At 39.5% G+C, this 18,527-nt stretch overlaps 1 protein-coding gene across 3 annotated transcripts in view; it reads right to left on the bottom strand.

Annotated features, from left to right (window-relative positions):
• Mfsd6 (major facilitator superfamily domain containing 6) overlaps positions 1–18,527 on the bottom strand; it is a 68,863-nt gene that overhangs the window by 13,407 nt on the left and 36,929 nt on the right. For 2 of the 3 annotated variants that reach the window (XM_058580333.1, XM_046447425.2), the window contains exon 3: positions 13,870–13,967. In XM_058580333.1, the coding sequence (XP_058436316.1) occupies positions 13,870–13,967 (98 nt within the window). Of the gene's footprint in view, positions 1–13,869; positions 13,968–14,109; positions 14,213–18,527 lie in introns of those variants that run through there. The other variant, XM_046447426.2, reaches the window with a different exon arrangement.

The following is an 18,527-nucleotide window of genomic DNA, read 5'->3' as shown; positions in this document are numbered from 1 at the left end:
AATCAAAGCACACGGAAAATTTTATGGGTCAAGTTTAGAAGGGATATACATCATTTTTTTGCTCCTATCTCACTAGTCAGAACCAGTTATCCAGTCATACCTAACTGCAAGGGATATTGGAAAATATAATCTAGCTGTATGTGCAAGAAGAAAGCCAGATAGCAGATGAACTACAGGAGGGAGCCTGGCTTGTTATTATCCCTCTTAGACTTTCCAAAAATAGCAGAGAATCTGACAGAGTAATGTACTTAGCAGAGGTGGCATGGAACTTGAAAGAGATTTTATATAGGACAGGCAACAATTATTATTATAGGCCAACATTTCCACTTCTACCAGCACACAGCACTGCAAGAATCTCCTTCATGCCTCTACTTTGCATTATCTGTTGATAATGTTGATGTCTATACTATGGGCCAGATACCTGGTAGGTTCGAAGAATATGATGATATCTAAGAAATGTCCAGTGGGTCAAAAGGGTCAAGATTTACCTGAAGAAGGAGCAGACTGAGCTCCTTGTGGAGAACAGACCTACCCAGCATCCAGCACAAAGCCTGACATCTAATGGCAGCTGAATAAAAGGATGATGAATTCAAACTAGGCAGGAAGTGATCTGTATGCTGGCATATGAGAAAGAAGGCATTTATGGATAAAAGGTATTCTTGATAAGGTTGGAGAGAATTTCCAAATCCCATGTTGTGTAAAAGTAGAGAAGAAACAGATCTCTTCTATAAACTTTAGTTTGCATGTTTAAAAAAATTGAGTTTCTAGAAAAGTCTATATCTGATGTAACATTGTTTTTGGAGCCCTCATGAATTTTATATTATGCCTTTGGCACATTTCAAACAAGTTTAAGGAGACTACCACCTAACGCCGAGTGTGTTTAATGTCAAGACTTGGCAGCACTGTATATTACATCCTCATGCTTTCCCACATGAAGCTGCACACAGGGGCTAATTTTATATCAAAGCCAGTAAAAAATATCCCTTCCCCAAAGATGGTCCTGATTCCACTATGTTTTGGTCATCAGGTCTCAGGTTCTAATTCATAGCCAGACTTTCATGTATAATTGCAGATTAACCTCCTAGGATAGAATCTTTTCAATTATATTTCTTCTGGTACTTGGGTTTGTTTGTTTCTAATTTACCTTATTGTTATTGTTTTTTATCTAACATCCACTGTACTCTATGTGTCAAATACTGTGCTAAATACTTTGCATAAATTAGTTTATTTAGTACTCATATTAATCTTTTCTATAATTCAAGTCTTAAGCTTAGAGAGATTAAGCAGCTTGCCAAAGACACGGAACTAATAGGGAGCTGGAATTCAAACCCAGATGGTCTAATTCAAGCCTAAGTACTTTATGGTTTCCAGGTTATTGTATATTTTTGTAAACTGCCTCAACAAGCCTATAGAATGAGGTGGGAGTGTAAGTGAGTAAATGATTAAAATATATCAGTGTTTTTACAGTATGCCACAGATGGCAAGATGTTATTCTAGAAAGAAATATGATATTAAAAATACAGGATTTAAGTTTTGTTTTCAAAATCTCTTCAGATATTTATAAATTTTCAGATAGAACTTCATTATTCACAAGGGTTAAAAACTGGAAAATATCAAGTACAGTACCAGATACAGGGGCAATACATCACAAGCAGTTACAACATATCTTTGTATAAGCATAACTCTTAGGAGAAATAAAGTGTAAGGCATGGACTTTGTATTTAAGGGGTTAAACAAGGCAACAAAACTAGTATTTGCAAAATGACTTGAGTGCTATTACGTGCTAACTTACACAACATAGTCCATAAATGTGAGAACAATTCAGAAAAAGGAGAGCTCAGTGGGGCATACAGATGCCAGAAAAGGATGACTGGACCAGAAGACATTTCATCAAATGAATACTAAATGGAAAAAATAATTTCTTTTTGAAGAAAATGTTTTTGTAACTATTTTAGTTTTGTCAACTATAAAACATGGGCAACAAAGAATAAAATTATTAGCTGAGTGTGGTGGCACATGCCTGTAATCCAAGTGGCTCACGAGGCTGAGGCAAGAGGATCTCAAGTTCAAAGCCAGCCTCAGCAACTTAGCAGGGCCCTGAGTAACTTAGCAAGATGCTCTCTCAAAATTAAAAACATATTTATATATATATATATATATATATATATATATATATATATATATACACACACACACATATACATATATATGTACATATATATATATAATGTCATAAAAATCATATTTTTTATTATATATAGGGGCTAGGGGATGGCTCAGTGTTAGTTAAGCACTGCTGCATTCACTCCTTGATACCAAAAAATATCATTAAAATTTGAAAGACTATTCTGATTAAAAGTTAATTTTAACAGTAATACCAATGACTTTTGTGTACCAATTATCAATTGAAATGCTTAACTTAGAATATTTGTGTATCTTAGGTATTCATGTAGCAAACTACTGTGTTTTAAGGGTTAAGCCACACAGAAAATTTTCAACCTGATAATGACAGATTGGAATCATGTCTAGAATTCCTACTGTCAGATAAGGACTACATAGTAATCCTCTTATAATTTTTCTATGTTCTTCAAGAACCTAAGAGGAAGGAAAACATGGGTCTTACTTGGCGGAAGAGGCATGCTATATAAACAGAATAAAGCTTCATAAATGTCAGCTCAGGCCCTCCTACTGGTGACATTAAAAAACCATCTATCATAAAAAATGTAACCCAACCCCCACTGGCAAAATATCCTACAGAGAGGAGATGACCTGAACTTCATTTCTTTTTGTTGTTGTTGTTGTTGATTTAGGCCCCATCTTCCTTTTTTTTTTTTTTTTTAAATTTTTATTGTGGGTTGTTCAAAACATTACAAATTTCTTGACATATCATATTCCACACTTTGATTCAAGTGGGTTATGAACTCCCACCTTCACCCCATACACAGATTGCAGAATCACATCAGTTACACATCCATTGATTTACAAATTGCCATATTAGTGTCTGTTGTGCTCCGCTGCCTTTCCCATCCTCCACCCTCCCCACCTCTCCCCTCCCCTCCCCTCCCCTCCTCTCTCTCTACCCCCTCCACTGTATAACCCTGAGGGTCTCCTTCCATTACCATGCAATTTCCCTTCTCTCTCCCTTTCCCTCCTCTCTCCCTTTCCCTCCCACCTCTCATCCCTGTTAAATGTTAATCTTCTTCTGCTCTTCGTCCCTACTCTGATCTTAGTTACTCTCCTTATATCAAAGAAGACATTTGGCATTTGTTTTTTAGGGATTGGCTAGCTTCACTTAGCATAATCTGCTCTAATGCCATCCATTTCCCTGTAAATTCTATGATTTTGTCATTTTTTAATGCAGAGTAATACTCCATTGTGTATAAATGCCACATTTTTTTATCGATTCGTCTATTGAAGGGCATCTAGGTTGGTTCCACAGTCTTGCTATTGTGAACTGTGCTGCTATGAACATCGATGTAGCAGTGTCCCTGTGGCATGCTCTTTTTAGGTCTTTAGGGAATAGACCAAGAAGGGGAATAGCTGGGTCAAATGGTGGCTCCATTCCCAGCTTTCCAAGAAATCTCCATACTGCTTTCCAAATTGGCTGCACCAATCTGCAGTCCCACCAGCAATGTACAAGTGTACCCTTTTCCCCACATCCTCGCCAGCACTTGTTGTTGTTTGACTTCATAATGGCTGCCAATCTTACTGGCGTGAGATGGTATCTTAGGGTGGTTTTGATTTGCATTTCTCTGACTGCTAGAGATGGTGAGCATTTTTTCATGTACTTGTTGATTGACTGTATGTCCTCCTCTGAGAAGTGTCTGTTCAGGTCCTTGGCCCATTTGTTGATTGGGTTGTTTGTTATCTTATTGTCTAATTTTTTGAGTTCTTTGTATACTCTGGATATTAGGGCTCTATCTGAAGTGTGAGGAGTAAAGATTTGTTCCCAGGGTGTAGGCTCCCTAATTACCTCTCTTATTGTTTCTTTTGCTGAGAAAAAACTTTTTAGTTTGAGTAAGTCCCATTTGTTGATTCTAGTTATTAACTTTTGTGCTATGGGTGTCCTATTGAGGAATTTGGAGCCCGACCCCACAGTATGTAGATCGTAGCCAACTTTTTCTTCTATCAGACGGCGTGTCTCTGATTTGATATCAAGCTCCTTGATCCATTTTGAATTCACTTTTGTGCATGGCGAGAGAAAGGGATTCAGTTTCATTTTGTTGCATATGGATTTCCAGTTTTCCCAGCACCATTTGTTGAAGATGCTATCCTTCCTCCATTGCATGCTTTTAGCCCCTTTATCAAATATAAGATAGTTGTAGTTTTGTGGATTGGTTTCTGTGTCCTCTATTCTGTACCATTGGTCCACCCACCTGTTTTGGTACCAGTACCATGCTGTTTTTGTTACTATTGCTCTGTAGTATAGTTTGAAGTCTGGTATCGCTATACCACCTGATTCACACTTCCTGCTTAGCATTGTTTTTGCTATTCTGGGTCTTTTATTTTTCCATATGAATTTCATGATTGCTTTCTCTATTTCTACAAGAAATGCCATTGGGATTTTGATTGGCATTGCATTAAACCTATAGAGAACTTCTGGTAATATCGCCATTTTGATGATGTTAGTTCTGCCTATCCATGAACAGGGTATATTTTTCCATCTTCTAAGATCTTCTTCTATTTCTCTCTTTAGGGTTCTGTAGTTTTCATTGTATAAGTCTTTCACCTCTTTTGTTAGGTTGATTCCCAAGTATTTTATTTTTTTTGAAGATATTTTGAATGGAGTGGTTGTCCTCATTTCCATTTCAGAGGATTTGTCGCTGATATACAGGAATGCCTTTGATTTATGCATGTTGATTTTATATCCTGCCACTTTGCTGAATTCATTTATTAGCTCTAATAGTTTCTTTGTAGAGCCTTTTGGGTCTGCTAGGTATAAATCATATCATCTGCAAATAGTGATAATTTAAGTTCTTCTTTTCCTATTTTTATGCCTTTAATTTCTTTCGTCTGTCTACTTGCTCTGGCCAGTGTTTCGAGAACTATGTTGAACAGAAGTGGAGAGAGAGGGCATCCCTGTCTTGTTCCAGATTTTAGAGGGAATGCCTTCAGTTTTTCTCCATTCAGAATGATGCTAGCCTGAGGCTTAGCATAGATTGCTTTTACAATATTGAGGTATGTTCCTGTTATCCCTAGTTTTTCTAGAGTTTTGAACATAAAGGGATGCTGTACTTCGTCGAATGCTTTTTCCCCATCTATCGAGATGATCATATATGGTCCTTATTTTTAAGTCTATTGATGTGGTGAATAACATTTATTGATTTCCGTATATTGAACCACCCTTGCATCCCAGGGATGAATACTACTTGATCATGGTGTACAATTTTTTTGATATGTTTTTGTATCCAATTCGCCAGAATTTTATTGAGGATTTTTGCATCTAGGTTCATTAGAGATATTGGTCTGTAGTTTTCTTTCTTTGAAGTGTCTTTGTCTGGTTTAGGTATCAGGGTGATGTTGGCCTCATAGAATGAATTTGGAAGTTCTCCCTCCTTTTCTATTTCCTGAAGTAGCTTGAAAAGTATTGGTATTAGTTCTTCTTTAAAGGTTTTGTAAAATTCTGCTGTATACCCATCCGGTCCTGGGCTTTTCTTAGTTGGTAGTCTTTTTATGGTTTCTTCTATCTCCTCAATTGATATTGGTCTGTTTAGGTTTTCTATATCCTCCTGATTCAATCTGGGCAGATCATATGACTTAAGAAATTTATCTATGCCTTCACTATCTTCTAATTTATTGGAGTATAAGGATTCAAAATAGTTTTTGATTATCTTCTGTATTTCTGAAGTGTCTGTTGTGATATTGCCTTTTTCATCCTGTATGCTAGTAATTTGAGTTCTCTCTCTTCTTCTCTTCGCTAGCATCGCTAAGGGTCTGTCGATTTTGTTTATTTTTTCAAAGAACCAACTTTTAGTTTTGTCAATTTTTTCAATTGTTTCTTTTGTTTCGATTTCATTAATTTCAGCTCTGATTTTAATTATTTCTTGCCTTCTACTTCTTTTGCTGTTGTTTTGCTCTTCTTTTTCAAGGATTTTGAGATGAAGTATGAGATCATTTATTTGTTGGTTTTTTCTTTTTTTAAGGAATGAACTCCAAGCAATGAATTTTCCTCTTAGAACTGCTTTCAGTGTGTCCCATAGATTCCGATATGTTGTGTCTGTGTTTTCATTTATCTCTAAGAATTTTTTAATTTCCTCCTTGATGTCTTCTATAACCCATTGATCATTCAGTAACCTATTGTTCATTCTCCAAGTGATGTACGCTTTTTCCTTCCTTCTTTTATCGTTGATTTTCAGTTTCATTCCATTATGATCAGATAAGACGCATGGTATTATCTCTACTCCTTTATATTGTCTAAGAGTTGCCCTGTGACATAATATATGATCTATTTTTGAGAAGGATCCATGTGCTGCTGAGAAAAAAGTGTAACTGCTTGATGTTGGGTGGTATACTCTATATATGTCAATTAGGTCTAGGTTATTAATAGTGTTATTGAGTTCTATAGTTTCCTTATTCAACTTTTGTTTGGAAGATCTGTCCAGTGGCGAGAGAGGTGTGTTGAAGTCTCCCATGATTATGGTATGGTGGTCTATTAGACTCTTGAACTTGAGAAGAGTTTGTTTGACGAACATAGCTGCACCATTGTTTGGGGCATAAATATTTATGATTGTTATGTCTTGTTGGTGTATGGTTCCCTTAAGCAGTATGTAGTGTCCCTCTTTATCCCTTTTGATTAACTTTGGCTTGAAATCTATTTTATTTGATATGAGTATGGACACTCTTGCTTGTTTCCGAAGTCCATATGAGTGATATGATTTTTCCCAACCTTTCACCTTCAGCCTATGTATGTCTTTTCCTATCAAATGCGTCTCCTGTAGGCAGCATATTGTTGGGTCTTGTTTTGTGATCCATTCTACTAGCCTGTGTCTCTTAATTGGTGAGTTTAAGCCATTAACATTTAGGGTTATTATTGAGATATGGGTTGTTCTTCCAGCCATATTTGTTTATTTATGTTACTAAACATGGTTTGTTTTCCTCTTTGATTGTTTTCCCCCCCTTTACTGTCCTACCTCCCACTGTTGGTTTTCATTGTTATTTTCCATTTCCTCTTCCTGTAATGCTTTGGCGAGGATGTTTTGAAGAGATGGTTTTCTAGCTGCATATTCTTTTAACTTTTGTTTATCGTGGAAGGTTTTAATTTCATCTTCCATCCTGAAGCTTAATTTCGCTGGATACACAATTCTTGGTTGGAACCCATTTTCTTTCAGTGTTTGAAATATGTTATTCCAGGATCTTCTAGCTTTCAGAGTCTGTGTTGAAAGATCAGCTGTTATCCTGATTGGCTTACCCCTAAATGTAATCTGCTTCCTTTCTCTTGTAGCTTTTAAAATTCTCTCCTTATTCTGTATGTTGGGCATCTTCATTATAATGTGTCTAGGTGTGGATCTCTTATAATTTTGTACATTCAGCGTCCTGTAGGCTTCTAGGATTTGGGATTCTGTCTCATTCTTCAAGTCTGGGAAGTTTTCTCGTATTATTTCATTGAATAGACTGCTCATTCCTTTGGTTTGGAGCTCTGTACCTTCCTGTATCCCAATGACTCTTAAGTTTGGTCTCTTAATGTTATCCCATATTTCTTGGATGTTCTGCTCATGGTTTCTTAACAGTCTTGCTGAGCTGTCTATGTTCTTTTCCAGTTGAAATACTTTGTCTTCATTGTCTGATGTTCTATCTTCTAAGTGTTCTACTCTGCTGGTAGTATTCTCCATTGAGTTTTTAAGTTGGTTTATTGCTTCCTGCATTTCTAGGATTTCTGTTTGTTTGTTTTTTATAACCTCTATCTCCTGTATAGTTGATCCTTTGCTTCCTGGATTTGTTTGCGTAATTCATTGTCAAAGTGATCTTTCATTGTCTGATTTTGCTGTTTAATGTCTTCCTTGATACTCCAGATCATCTGAAGCATGTATATCCTGAATTCTTTATCTGACATTCCATCTGCTGCAGCTGTTACCTCTTCTAAAGTTGCGTTGACCTGCATTGCTTGTGGTCCTTTCTTTCCTTGTCTTTTCATACTGCTTGCGTATCTTTCCTGCAGGCGCTGGCGGCGGCTCTGCTCTCTCCTTATTCCAATTGTGGTGTCGTGGCTACCACGCCGGCTGGTCACTGGGCCTGTTCTGGGCGCTGGCGGCGGCTCTGTTCTGCCCCTATTCCAATTGGGGTGACGAGTGTACCACGCCGGCAGGCCACCGGGCCTGATCCGCAGGTCGGTTGCAGGTTTGCCTACCCTGCAGGCGCGGGCAGCGGCTCTACTCTGCCCCTACTCCAAATGGGGTGACGTGTCTGTCGTACCGGCAGGCCACTGGGCCTGTCCCTCTGGTCGGTCGCAGATCTGCCCACCTTTCGGGCACGGGTGGAGGCTCTGCTCTGCCCCTACTCCAATTGGGGTGTCGTGACTACCCCGCCTGCAGGACGCTGGGCCTGTTCCTGGCACGGGCGGCGACTCTGCTCTGCCCCTACTCCAATTAGGGTGGTGTGTGTACCACGCCGGCAGGCTCCTGGGCCTGATCCGCCGGTCTGTTGCAGGTCTGCCTACCTTGGAGGCGCGGGCGGCGGATCTGCCCTGCCCCTCCTACCACGCCTGCAGACCCCTGGGCCTGATCTGCAGGTTGGTCACAGGTCTGCTCACCCTGCGGGCACGGGTGGCGGTTCTGCTCCGCCCCCACTCCAATTGGGGTCACGTGACCACCACACCGGCAGGGCCTGATCTGGGCGTGGGAGAAGGATCTGCTCTGCCCCTACTCCAGTTGGGGTGACGTGTGTACCACACTGGCAGGCCACTGGGCCTGACCCGCCAGGCTGTCACAGGTCTGTTTACCTTGCAAGCGCGAACGGCGGCTCTGCCCTGCCCCTCCTACCACGCCCATGTACCACTGGGTCGCGGGTCTGCCCACCTTGCGGGTGCGGGTGACGGCTCCGCTCCGCCCCCTCTCCAATTGGGGTCATGCGGTCACCACGCTGGCGAGCCGCTGGGCCTGCTCCGGGCGCTGGCGGCGGCCCGGCTCCTCCCCTCTGGCTCGACGACAAATTGAGGAGACTCGGGTGTCTGTGCCTCACCCCCCCTACCAGGAGACCAACTGTTTATGTCGCCGCTGGTATTGATGAAGTTCTCTCCTCCGCCGCTTTCTGATGACATCAGATCTCTGCCATGTTGGTATCCTATGCGAATGGCAGCATTTCGTTCCCCTTGCAGGGCAACCAAAGCAACGGGTGAGTCCTGACCGGCCCTCAGCAGGACCCGGACCGAGAAGCAGTTTCCGCGGGCTCCTAGCCCCGGGCCAGGGAAGTTCCGGGAGCCAGAACTCGGCCGCTCCGTGCTCGGTGTAAGCTCCTATAAGAGTAGGCTCCAAGAAGCAGTCCCCGCGGGCTCAGTTCCGGAAGCCGGAATTCGGCCGCTTAGTGCTTGGTGTATGCTCTGATAGGAGCAGGGTCCAAGAAGCAGCCTCCGCAGGCTCCGCAGCCCTGGGCCAGGGCGGTTCCGCGACGGTTCCGGGAGCTGGAACTCAGCCGCCCCGCGCTCGGTGTTCGCTCCGATAAGATCAGATTCTAAGAAGCACCCAGGCGCTGAACCCTAGCAATCTGTCTGCAAGCCGCAGGCGAATTGCAGCCTGAAATTACCTGTTCTATGGCTGAATGAGCTGCGGTCAGTCGAAAACAGGGAAGGTGATGTCAGTTTTCCAACATGGTGGCTGCTGGCCTCCTCTGTGGTCTGACCGGTGTGGAGAACCGAGATGGACGGCTTCCTTCCCCCGTCTCGAACCCAGAATTCAGCCCTGAGTACGGTGCTTGCGCGGCTGGCAGAAACTGCAGCGCTGTAACCCTGCGTCTCTATCCCAGCGCGTGCTGCAGACTCTAGCCGCGGGGCGATTTGCTGAATAAGCAGTGTTACCCTCCGTGCGACAAACCTCTTGCGTTTGAGTCCCCGTAGCCGATCCTCGTGCGATGGAAATCCTTCCTCCAGGTTCCAGAGCACCCCACTATTGCTGGAAATTCCTAACAAGATAGCCTTTAGCCGTCCTGACTTGTCATACTCCCACACAGTGAAGCAGCACACGGGGGCAATGCACTCCTCTCGCCGCCATCTTATCAAAAATCTGAACTTCATTTCTACCTGTCAACACTAAAGTCATTAATTCAAGTAATTCAAAGTAACCTTTTAGTTATAGCAGCTCCCTGGGGTGGACTTACTCTCCTTAAATATATTTTAATAACCAGAATAATTTTGATCACATTCTTTTCTGAGCTTTGCAAAGATTTACTATAAAATCAGTACCCACATAGAAAAGAAGTATAACAAATTTGAGCTTTATTTTTATCAAATGTTTATATTCCTGATCATAACCATAAATGTTCAAATGTTTCTTATGCAAAAGTAAAGGTAAAATTTCCATGAATTTTTAAAATAAGATCTTGAGAAATAAAAAACTAATCCTGCCACCTCTGGGATGGTACTTAGATTCAACTTAAAAACCAAAAATATAGATTCCTTATGGGCAGGAAATATGCTTTATGCCACTAGTTGCCTACTGAATAACATGTTAGCTGAATTGCTAAAAGGATAAGGCTGCAAGATAACACTGGCCACTGAATGTGAGAAAGTTAAGAGAAAGAAATGACCTCACATTTCCATAATGGTCATACCTTGATCCCCAAATAGATCTGCGTAGCCTCTTCCCTATGGGTCTAAAGAGGAGAAATTTTCCTTTTTCTGCATCCCAAATGCTAATTAATGTTAATATAGCCCAATGAGAGAATGTTACAGGATGATTAAGAACTTGAAGAAATCAAGGAAAACAAGGGATTTTTCTACCATGAGTTTCATGCAACCCCAAAGAGGAATAGATGGGTAGCTGGTGATACAGAACACAGTACAGCTTTTGTCTTCTCCACTTCAGCTGCGCATTAGGCAGTATTAGTTTTCATGTTGTTTTGGGGACTTTAATGTCTTTGGACAAACAATGTAAAGGCAACATAATCAAGACCACTCAAACAAATCTTTTCAGTCAGAACTGTATCCTGTGATGCAAGACTGACTCCACAGGGATGATCCACTGCTTTCCGTGGGGTGGGCATGGGTCAAATAAAGGAAGGAATTTTGGTTTTGTTGTACAGCCAAATACTCAGTATTCAGTCTGCCAAGGAATGAAATGATCTCCTACAGTTTTAGAAACAATGAGCTCTGTGGAAACTGGTCACAGAGCCCTCTGTTGGAGGAGGAAACTATGCATTTACAGATCTCCTTTTTCTCTTGCTTCAATCAGTAACTAAGTTTCTCCTGGAACAAGAGAGAATAAAATGAAATATGTAAGTATAAACTGTAGCTGGTGACACGAAGCAGAATTCCTGTTTAGATTCAGAACATGGCCAGCCCCCCAAATCCTGGGATGATACACCCCGAGGTATATATAGGCATTGTAAAAACACAGCCCAGGTCCGCAGTTTGGGATGATAATTCCATGGAGCCCTAGCTGTGGCACACCACCTGTGTTCCTGAGGTCCTGCTGTGATTTCTACTTCTGTGTTTTGGCATACAGCACTCTTCCCTATCCCAGAATGCTGTCTTTCTTTAGGCTACCGGGTGGATTCCTACTAGCTCTTCAATCCCCAGTTTGTATGTTATTTCCTTAGGGAATTCTTCAATAAAATCCTCATCCACCCACTCTGGACTTCACAAAGCCAATTATTTTCTCCACCAAGCTCTTTGTCTGTTACCTAGCACATTTTTCTATGATTCCATCTAACACACTGTGTAGTAATTATATGTTTACACATCTGGCTTCCAGAACAGATGGTGAGACCTTGAGGCATGAGTTAATTTTTTTTTTATTACATTCCTAGTACCCCACATGCTGCCTGGTTCCTAGTAGCCATTTAATACATCTGATAAATTAACAGGAAAAAAGGTTTTAAGTTCAAAATAGCATTTGTTTTTCCTTCTTATAAAATTCTTCCATTGCTCCTTAAACCATTTCATGAATGCTCTTTTTTCTTCAGTATCTTATGTAAACTTTTCTATCTAATTCATGTTAAATTAAAAGGAGAAAAAAGTATATACATAGATATTGCAAAATATATTTTCATAGGCACACAGATCTTTTTATAGAGTCTGTACACTGTGACATACCAATAAACAAAGCAATGAAGCCAGACAAGGAGAGAACAGGAAATAGAAGTGAGATACTAAGAACTGGGTTGCATATAGCTTGTTATTGCAAGATTCTTTCCTGTAGCTCATGTTTAGCTCTTTGTTATTCTTCAATGATATAATATAAGTATGCCTTAAGACCCTTCTAGAATTCTAGTGATTATATATGATAATTCATTATATGCTCAATTTTCTATATATTTATATACAAATCTCCTTTTACCAATTATACCATAGAAGTATAATTTCCTGAGTGAAAAGCACCTTTAAAGTTTTTGGGGTTTTTTGTGGGTTTGTTTTGTTTTTTTTTGGTACAGTACTGGGGATTGTATAGAGGTCCTCATGCTTGCTAGGCAAACACTATACCACTGAGCTACATTCCCTATCCTTAAAATATATATATTTTTAAATTTTATAATTTTAATATAAATATAAATTATATCTCATTTAAATTGGGACGTTCTTTTCTCATTGCTATGGTGTAATCTGATGAATGAGTGAGATTACTTTTTTTTTTGGTACCAGGGATTGAATCTAGGAGCTCTTAACCACTGAGTCACATCCCCAGCCCTTTAATGTTTTATTTAGAGACAGGGTCTCACTGAGTTGCTTAGGGCCTCACTAAGTTGCTGAGGCTGGCTTAGAACTTGAGATCTCCTGCCTCTGCCTCCTGAGTAGCTGGGATTACAGGTATGCACCACCATGCCCAGCACATTTTATACATTCTATTTAGACATACGGTTGTAAATCTTTCATCTTAAAAGATCAAAATCATGAAAAGAAATTAATTATATTGAAATGCATTTACATCCTTCAAGTTAGGAAAAAAGATAATGGAAATCTTTAATAAAGCTAATGAAATTATATATAACCCCATGCTGTCTAGTCCAATTACTGATTTAGGAACCTGGGCTGTCACAGCAGACTCAACTCCAAATGATCTTGTCTTGAGCCTGTATTTTAATCACAATGCCAATCAATAAATAGGACAGCCAAGGTACTAACAGTGGTTTTCAGAACCCAGTTACATGAGCTAATATGGCAATGAGCCTCCTAGAAATTTTTTCAGTTCTATCTTGATAGGAAACAGTGTAGTGAAGCCAGGGAAGAACTCAGGTCAGGATATCTGAGCAAAGATTTAGGAGGTTCATGGAAAAACAATAATGTGACTATAAAGCTTTAGACATAAACCACCAGATATAATAAAAATAATGGAAGAGATAAATAATTATGACAATATTTTTTCAATAAACATAGTTAACTTAAAAAAACAAAAACACCTAAATTTTTGAAAAATGAATACTTTTACATTTTAAAACCACCTTTAAATGCCTGTGGCCTAACAATTATATGTAGGATTATTTTCTAGAGTTCTTCTTTCTTTGTTTAGTCACAAGGGTGTGGGTCAAATCCAGCTCTGTTTGACTCAATGCAGCACTGCACTCAGGGTAACTGAAAAGCCAGCCTTTTGACGTCATCTCTTCCTTAACAATCACTTCAAAATCATATAAAACAGCAGGTCCACCCTTCCTTTGTAGAGTCAGATGCTGAAGGCCACATTGCTTGGTTAAGTAGAGAAATAACTCTAATTATAGCAGTTAACTTACCTTGAAGAACTTCCATGGGGAGGACAGTCCAGGCATTTTCCAGGTAGGAAATATAAATATAGCGAGCTGTATTGCAGGCCAGGCCAATGTACAGAACCCTATAAAAAGCAAAGGAAAGTTAATTAAGCCCCAAAGACTAAACACAAAAACTACAAATATTACCTACTTTTTACCCTCCATCACTGAACAGATAGGGTTCCAAACCTAGGGGAAGGTAAGCTATAGGACAATTAAATTTACCCATGATTTAGGAACAAGAATAATGCTTCTAATATATCTGCCCTCAGCCTTTCCCAAATGCTTAATATAAAAGCGAACATCGCCCTTCCTAAAACTTTAATTAGTAACAGAGACAATGTTTTTTTAAGATAGCCTGGGCACACTCCCATCTGTAATGACATTACTGGCTTCCTTCCAGGTGGCTGGAGGGTAAATATGCCTGGGATTGTAGCCACTTCACAACAATGGAGAAAGAACAGGATAAAAATTAGAACATGTGAACATGATTGTGGTCTCACTTATAATACCCAGGACATCAAGCAGTGTCACAGGGAGACTCTTAAGGTCACTAAAAATGATCATCTAATGATGGATAATAAACTATTTGGAAATCAAATATTTTTCCTGTCAGTTCAAGTGATAGACGTTCACTATTTTAAAAAATATCCATGACATCACACACTTACAAAACTAATATATATTAATCTCTTGACTCCCCTACCCCTGTTCATTATTACTACAAAAAATATAAGTAAAAACAAAATAAGCAAAGGACTAAAGTGGTGCACCCAAGCATAAAGTTACAGTCTCTCCCATTCTGAACTGGGCAGGCTGGTTTGGAAGCAGATGGTTCCTGCCTCTCTGTACTAAACAAACAGCCTGATGAGGAATTTCTCTTTCTCAGTCATTTTTCATTTTCCTAACCTTAATGTTTTTCTTGTTTTCTGATGCCAACATGACAGTCAGTGGTATTTTCCTAATCTTGCTCTGCTAAGATTACATACATGATTATACAATCATTTCTATAAAAATTGTCCTCTTTTTCCCATCCTTGAATCAATCACAGGACAGACTATGCTCTCAGGTGCCCAGCTGGGACTGATTTTAATAAAATGTGGAACAAAAGGATGGGAAAAAGACAAAAGGATTGGGTTTGAGGAGGGCTAGGAAATGGATATTAGAAAAAACTTAGGAGATCCTCCGTGAATTATTAAAAAGGCCTGGGTCACTTAGTTCTATGAATATTATATTCTTTATACTTGTGTGGTTTGATGAAATAAGTATATTTCAGTTCTGTTTCATAAAAATTTTGTTGAACATGCTTGCTACTGATCCATCTATCAAACTCCCTCAACTAGGCAGGAAAAAACCCACAGGAAATTAAAATGCAAAATGCACTACAGAAACACAAAACAAGATCCAGGAACCTCTTTTTGCTTCTTTTTAAAGTTCTAACCCAACTCTAAGTTAGGGTAAGAGGATAGCCTCTATTTAGCCTAACTCAGGGGCCAGCAACATTTTCTGTTAAGGGTCATAACCTCTGTAGTTTAGGTTTCCTGGGCCACATGGTCTTTATAACAACCACTCAACTCTGCTCTGCTGGTGTGAAAGGAGCGCAGATAATATGTAAGTAAATAAGCCTGTCTACACTCTAGTAAAATTTAATTATGAACATTGAAATTTAAATTTCATGTAACTTTTATGTGTCAAAAAATATTATGCTCCTTGTGACTTTTTTCAGCCATTTCAAAATGTAGAAATGATTCCTAGTTCATGAGTCATACAAAAAGAGGCAGCAGGCCAGATTTGGCCTTTAGGCCATAGACCTAACCCCTGGCCTAAGTTGTTAATTCTTAACCTTGGCTATGTATCAGGTTTACTCTGGTAATTGTTTAAAACGACAGATGTCAAGGCCTACCCATCTCAATAAAGATCTCTAGGCTGAAATGCAGGTGTGGTGCTTCTGAAACCTCCCCAGGTGGTTCTGATAACTGAGTCAGCCAGGAGAATCACTGGTGTAACTCATTCCAACCTGTCTTCAGTAACACTTTCCCATAATCCTATCATACAATATATTTGGTAATCCACCTTCCTAAGGCTCACATTGCCTGTCTTCAACCTTTCTTTCAAGCCTGACTCTGAATCAGAGTTGCCATGACAACTGCTATGCAATCCAAAGTGGGCCATAGTACAAAGCTCCTGGCCTAAAGTAACCCAAAGTCAATCAACCCATTTTAGGAAGTAGATGATGTCTTCAAACCTCTACCCATGTGCAATTCACTCGATGGAGCTATTGATCCATAGCTTCTGGGACTCTTAGGTCTCAGACTGCCACCAAGAGCTTGCTATAGCCTTCACTTCTTTCCCACATTTCTAATGTCAAAACTGATATCCCTTTAGCACCAAACAGGTGCCCTAAAAAAGAAAAGCAAAATAAGAAGTATCCATGGCAAGATACTCTCTCTCTGACACTCAGTTTCCTCATGTCTCAAGTAGGATAACAGCATCTCTTCTGCAAATTTGTGGAGATACTTATAATACAACGATTCACCCAAAATAATCACTCAATTAATGACAGTATTTTCATTATTTTAGAGGAAAGTATCTAAGAACTTCCCTTTTGTTTTCTAACAGAACTTTATCCCAGAATTGAAAAAGAGGAACCTGTTAGTATTTGAATCTCAAATGTCCCTTAAAGTCTCATATGTTAAAGGTGTGGTCCCCAGCTGATAGCCCTGTTGGGAGGTGGTGAAACCTTTAGGAGGTAGGGTCAAGTGGAAGGAAGTTAGGTCATTGAGGACCCTGGCCCCTTCCATATTCTCTTTGCTTTCTGATTGCCATGAGATAAACACTTTTACTCTGTGGCCTGCTCCCTACCATGACTGCTTTGCTACAGGCCAAAGCAACTAAAATCTCGAAAACTGTGAGCCAAAGCAAATCTATCCACCCAACCTCCCACCCCCACCTTTCCCCTTCAATGTTGGGGATTGAACCCAGAGCCTTATAATCCTAAGCCAATGTTCTACCACTGAGTTATATCTCCAGTCCAAACTTTCATCTTTTGATTTGTTATCTCAGGTATTTTGTTGCAGTGACAGAAAGATGACTAATATAGAGCCCAGCATTCTTCCTCACCAACCATTTTGGGGAGACCATGGTTTCAAGAAACTAGCACAGATAAAATTATGAGCATATAAAGAAAGGCAGCATTTGTATCTATGAAAAGGCAAAGATAGAAAAATACATTTATTCAACAGTCATTGAAAAGTACAACTAAAGAATTTTTTTAATATCTGAACTTAAGCTGCCATATTATTCCATTTTATAGACTTAATTTTGCCCAGAATTCATAATTCCTAACCCCTAGAATCTCTGAATATGACTATATTTGGAGATAAAGGTTTTGAAGAGGTAAGATGAAATGAGGTCATATTGGTGGGTCCTAATCCAATGTGACTCATGTCTTTAGAAGAAGAGAGTAGGAGACAGGCATGGGGGAAAGCTGTGAAGACACTGGAAAATGAGCCACAGGGAGGGGCCTTCAAAAGAAATCAACCCTGATGACACCTTCATCTTGGACTTTGAGACTCCAGATCCATAAGGAAATAAATTTCTGTTTTTTTAGGCCACCAAGTCTGTGGATTTTGTTATGGCAGCCCTAGAAAACTAATACATTCACTCTCACAAAATTAAGGTCTGCTGATAAAATGAAATTTATAATGTGTTTTACTAGATCATCTTATAGATAACCAAATGCTTCTTTATGTGTGGTGTAGAGCACATGTTCAGAGTCCCAGAATATCCCCGGGCTCTAAGGTCTGGAAACACAGATGAACAACCTAAAAAATGCTTCTCGATAAGACACAGATACCTATTAAACATCTATAGTGATAAAGGTCAGTAATAATGTCACTCTTTTCCTTTTTCATAACAGGAAGTCAGTAATAAAAGTAGGCAAGAAACAAAGGCAATTTTAGAACAGGTGGTTGGTATAAGTGAAGTTATCTACAAAGAGGAACACAACTAGTAAGAGGGGATATATTACTACACCATGGAAAACCTAAATCGCCTGTTAGATATCTTGATTCTATATTTGTGCAAACTATAAAAGTATGAGAAAAGGTGCTTATGAAATTATAATTTCTTATACAACCACAGTTCACAGTATTAGCAGTATATGTTGGTTGGTAATAATCTGATAATAAAACTGATACTTTTAAAAACAATCTTCAAGAAATAGATAACAATTAATTGTGAAGTCATTCTGGAATTTCTTACAGAATGTAGGTTAGACATAATGCCCTATTTTTCTAAATTTAACCAACTATAGTGTGGCTGAATGCCCCATAGGAACCATACAAAACTATAATGTGTATGAATTTCCTCAAAAAACATTTATTGAGACACCACTATATACTACTATACATTGTACTGGACCCAAGGGGAATAAAAATGAAGAAGAAATCTTCCTTGCCAGAAGAAACAGTCTACTGGGGAAAAAAGACACATAAGCAGGAAAGTTAAATACAAGTAAAATAAAATATGCTAAGAGGGGCTGGGGTTGTGGCTCAGTGGTAGAGCACTCTCCTTGCACATGTGCGGCCCTGGGTTCGATCCTCAGCACCATATAAAAATAAATAAATAAAATGAAGGTATTG

The sequence above is a fragment of the Marmota monax genome, unplaced genomic scaffold (genome assembly GCF_021218885.2).
Source record: "Marmota monax isolate L192 unplaced genomic scaffold, Marmota_monax_Labrador192_F-V1.1 WCK01_AAM20220418_F8-fsc00007, whole genome shotgun sequence".
Classification (NCBI taxonomy): domain Eukaryota; kingdom Metazoa; phylum Chordata; class Mammalia; order Rodentia; family Sciuridae; genus Marmota; species Marmota monax.
Note: the sequence above shows the minus strand (reverse complement) of the source record. Positions and strands in the feature narration are given on the sequence as shown.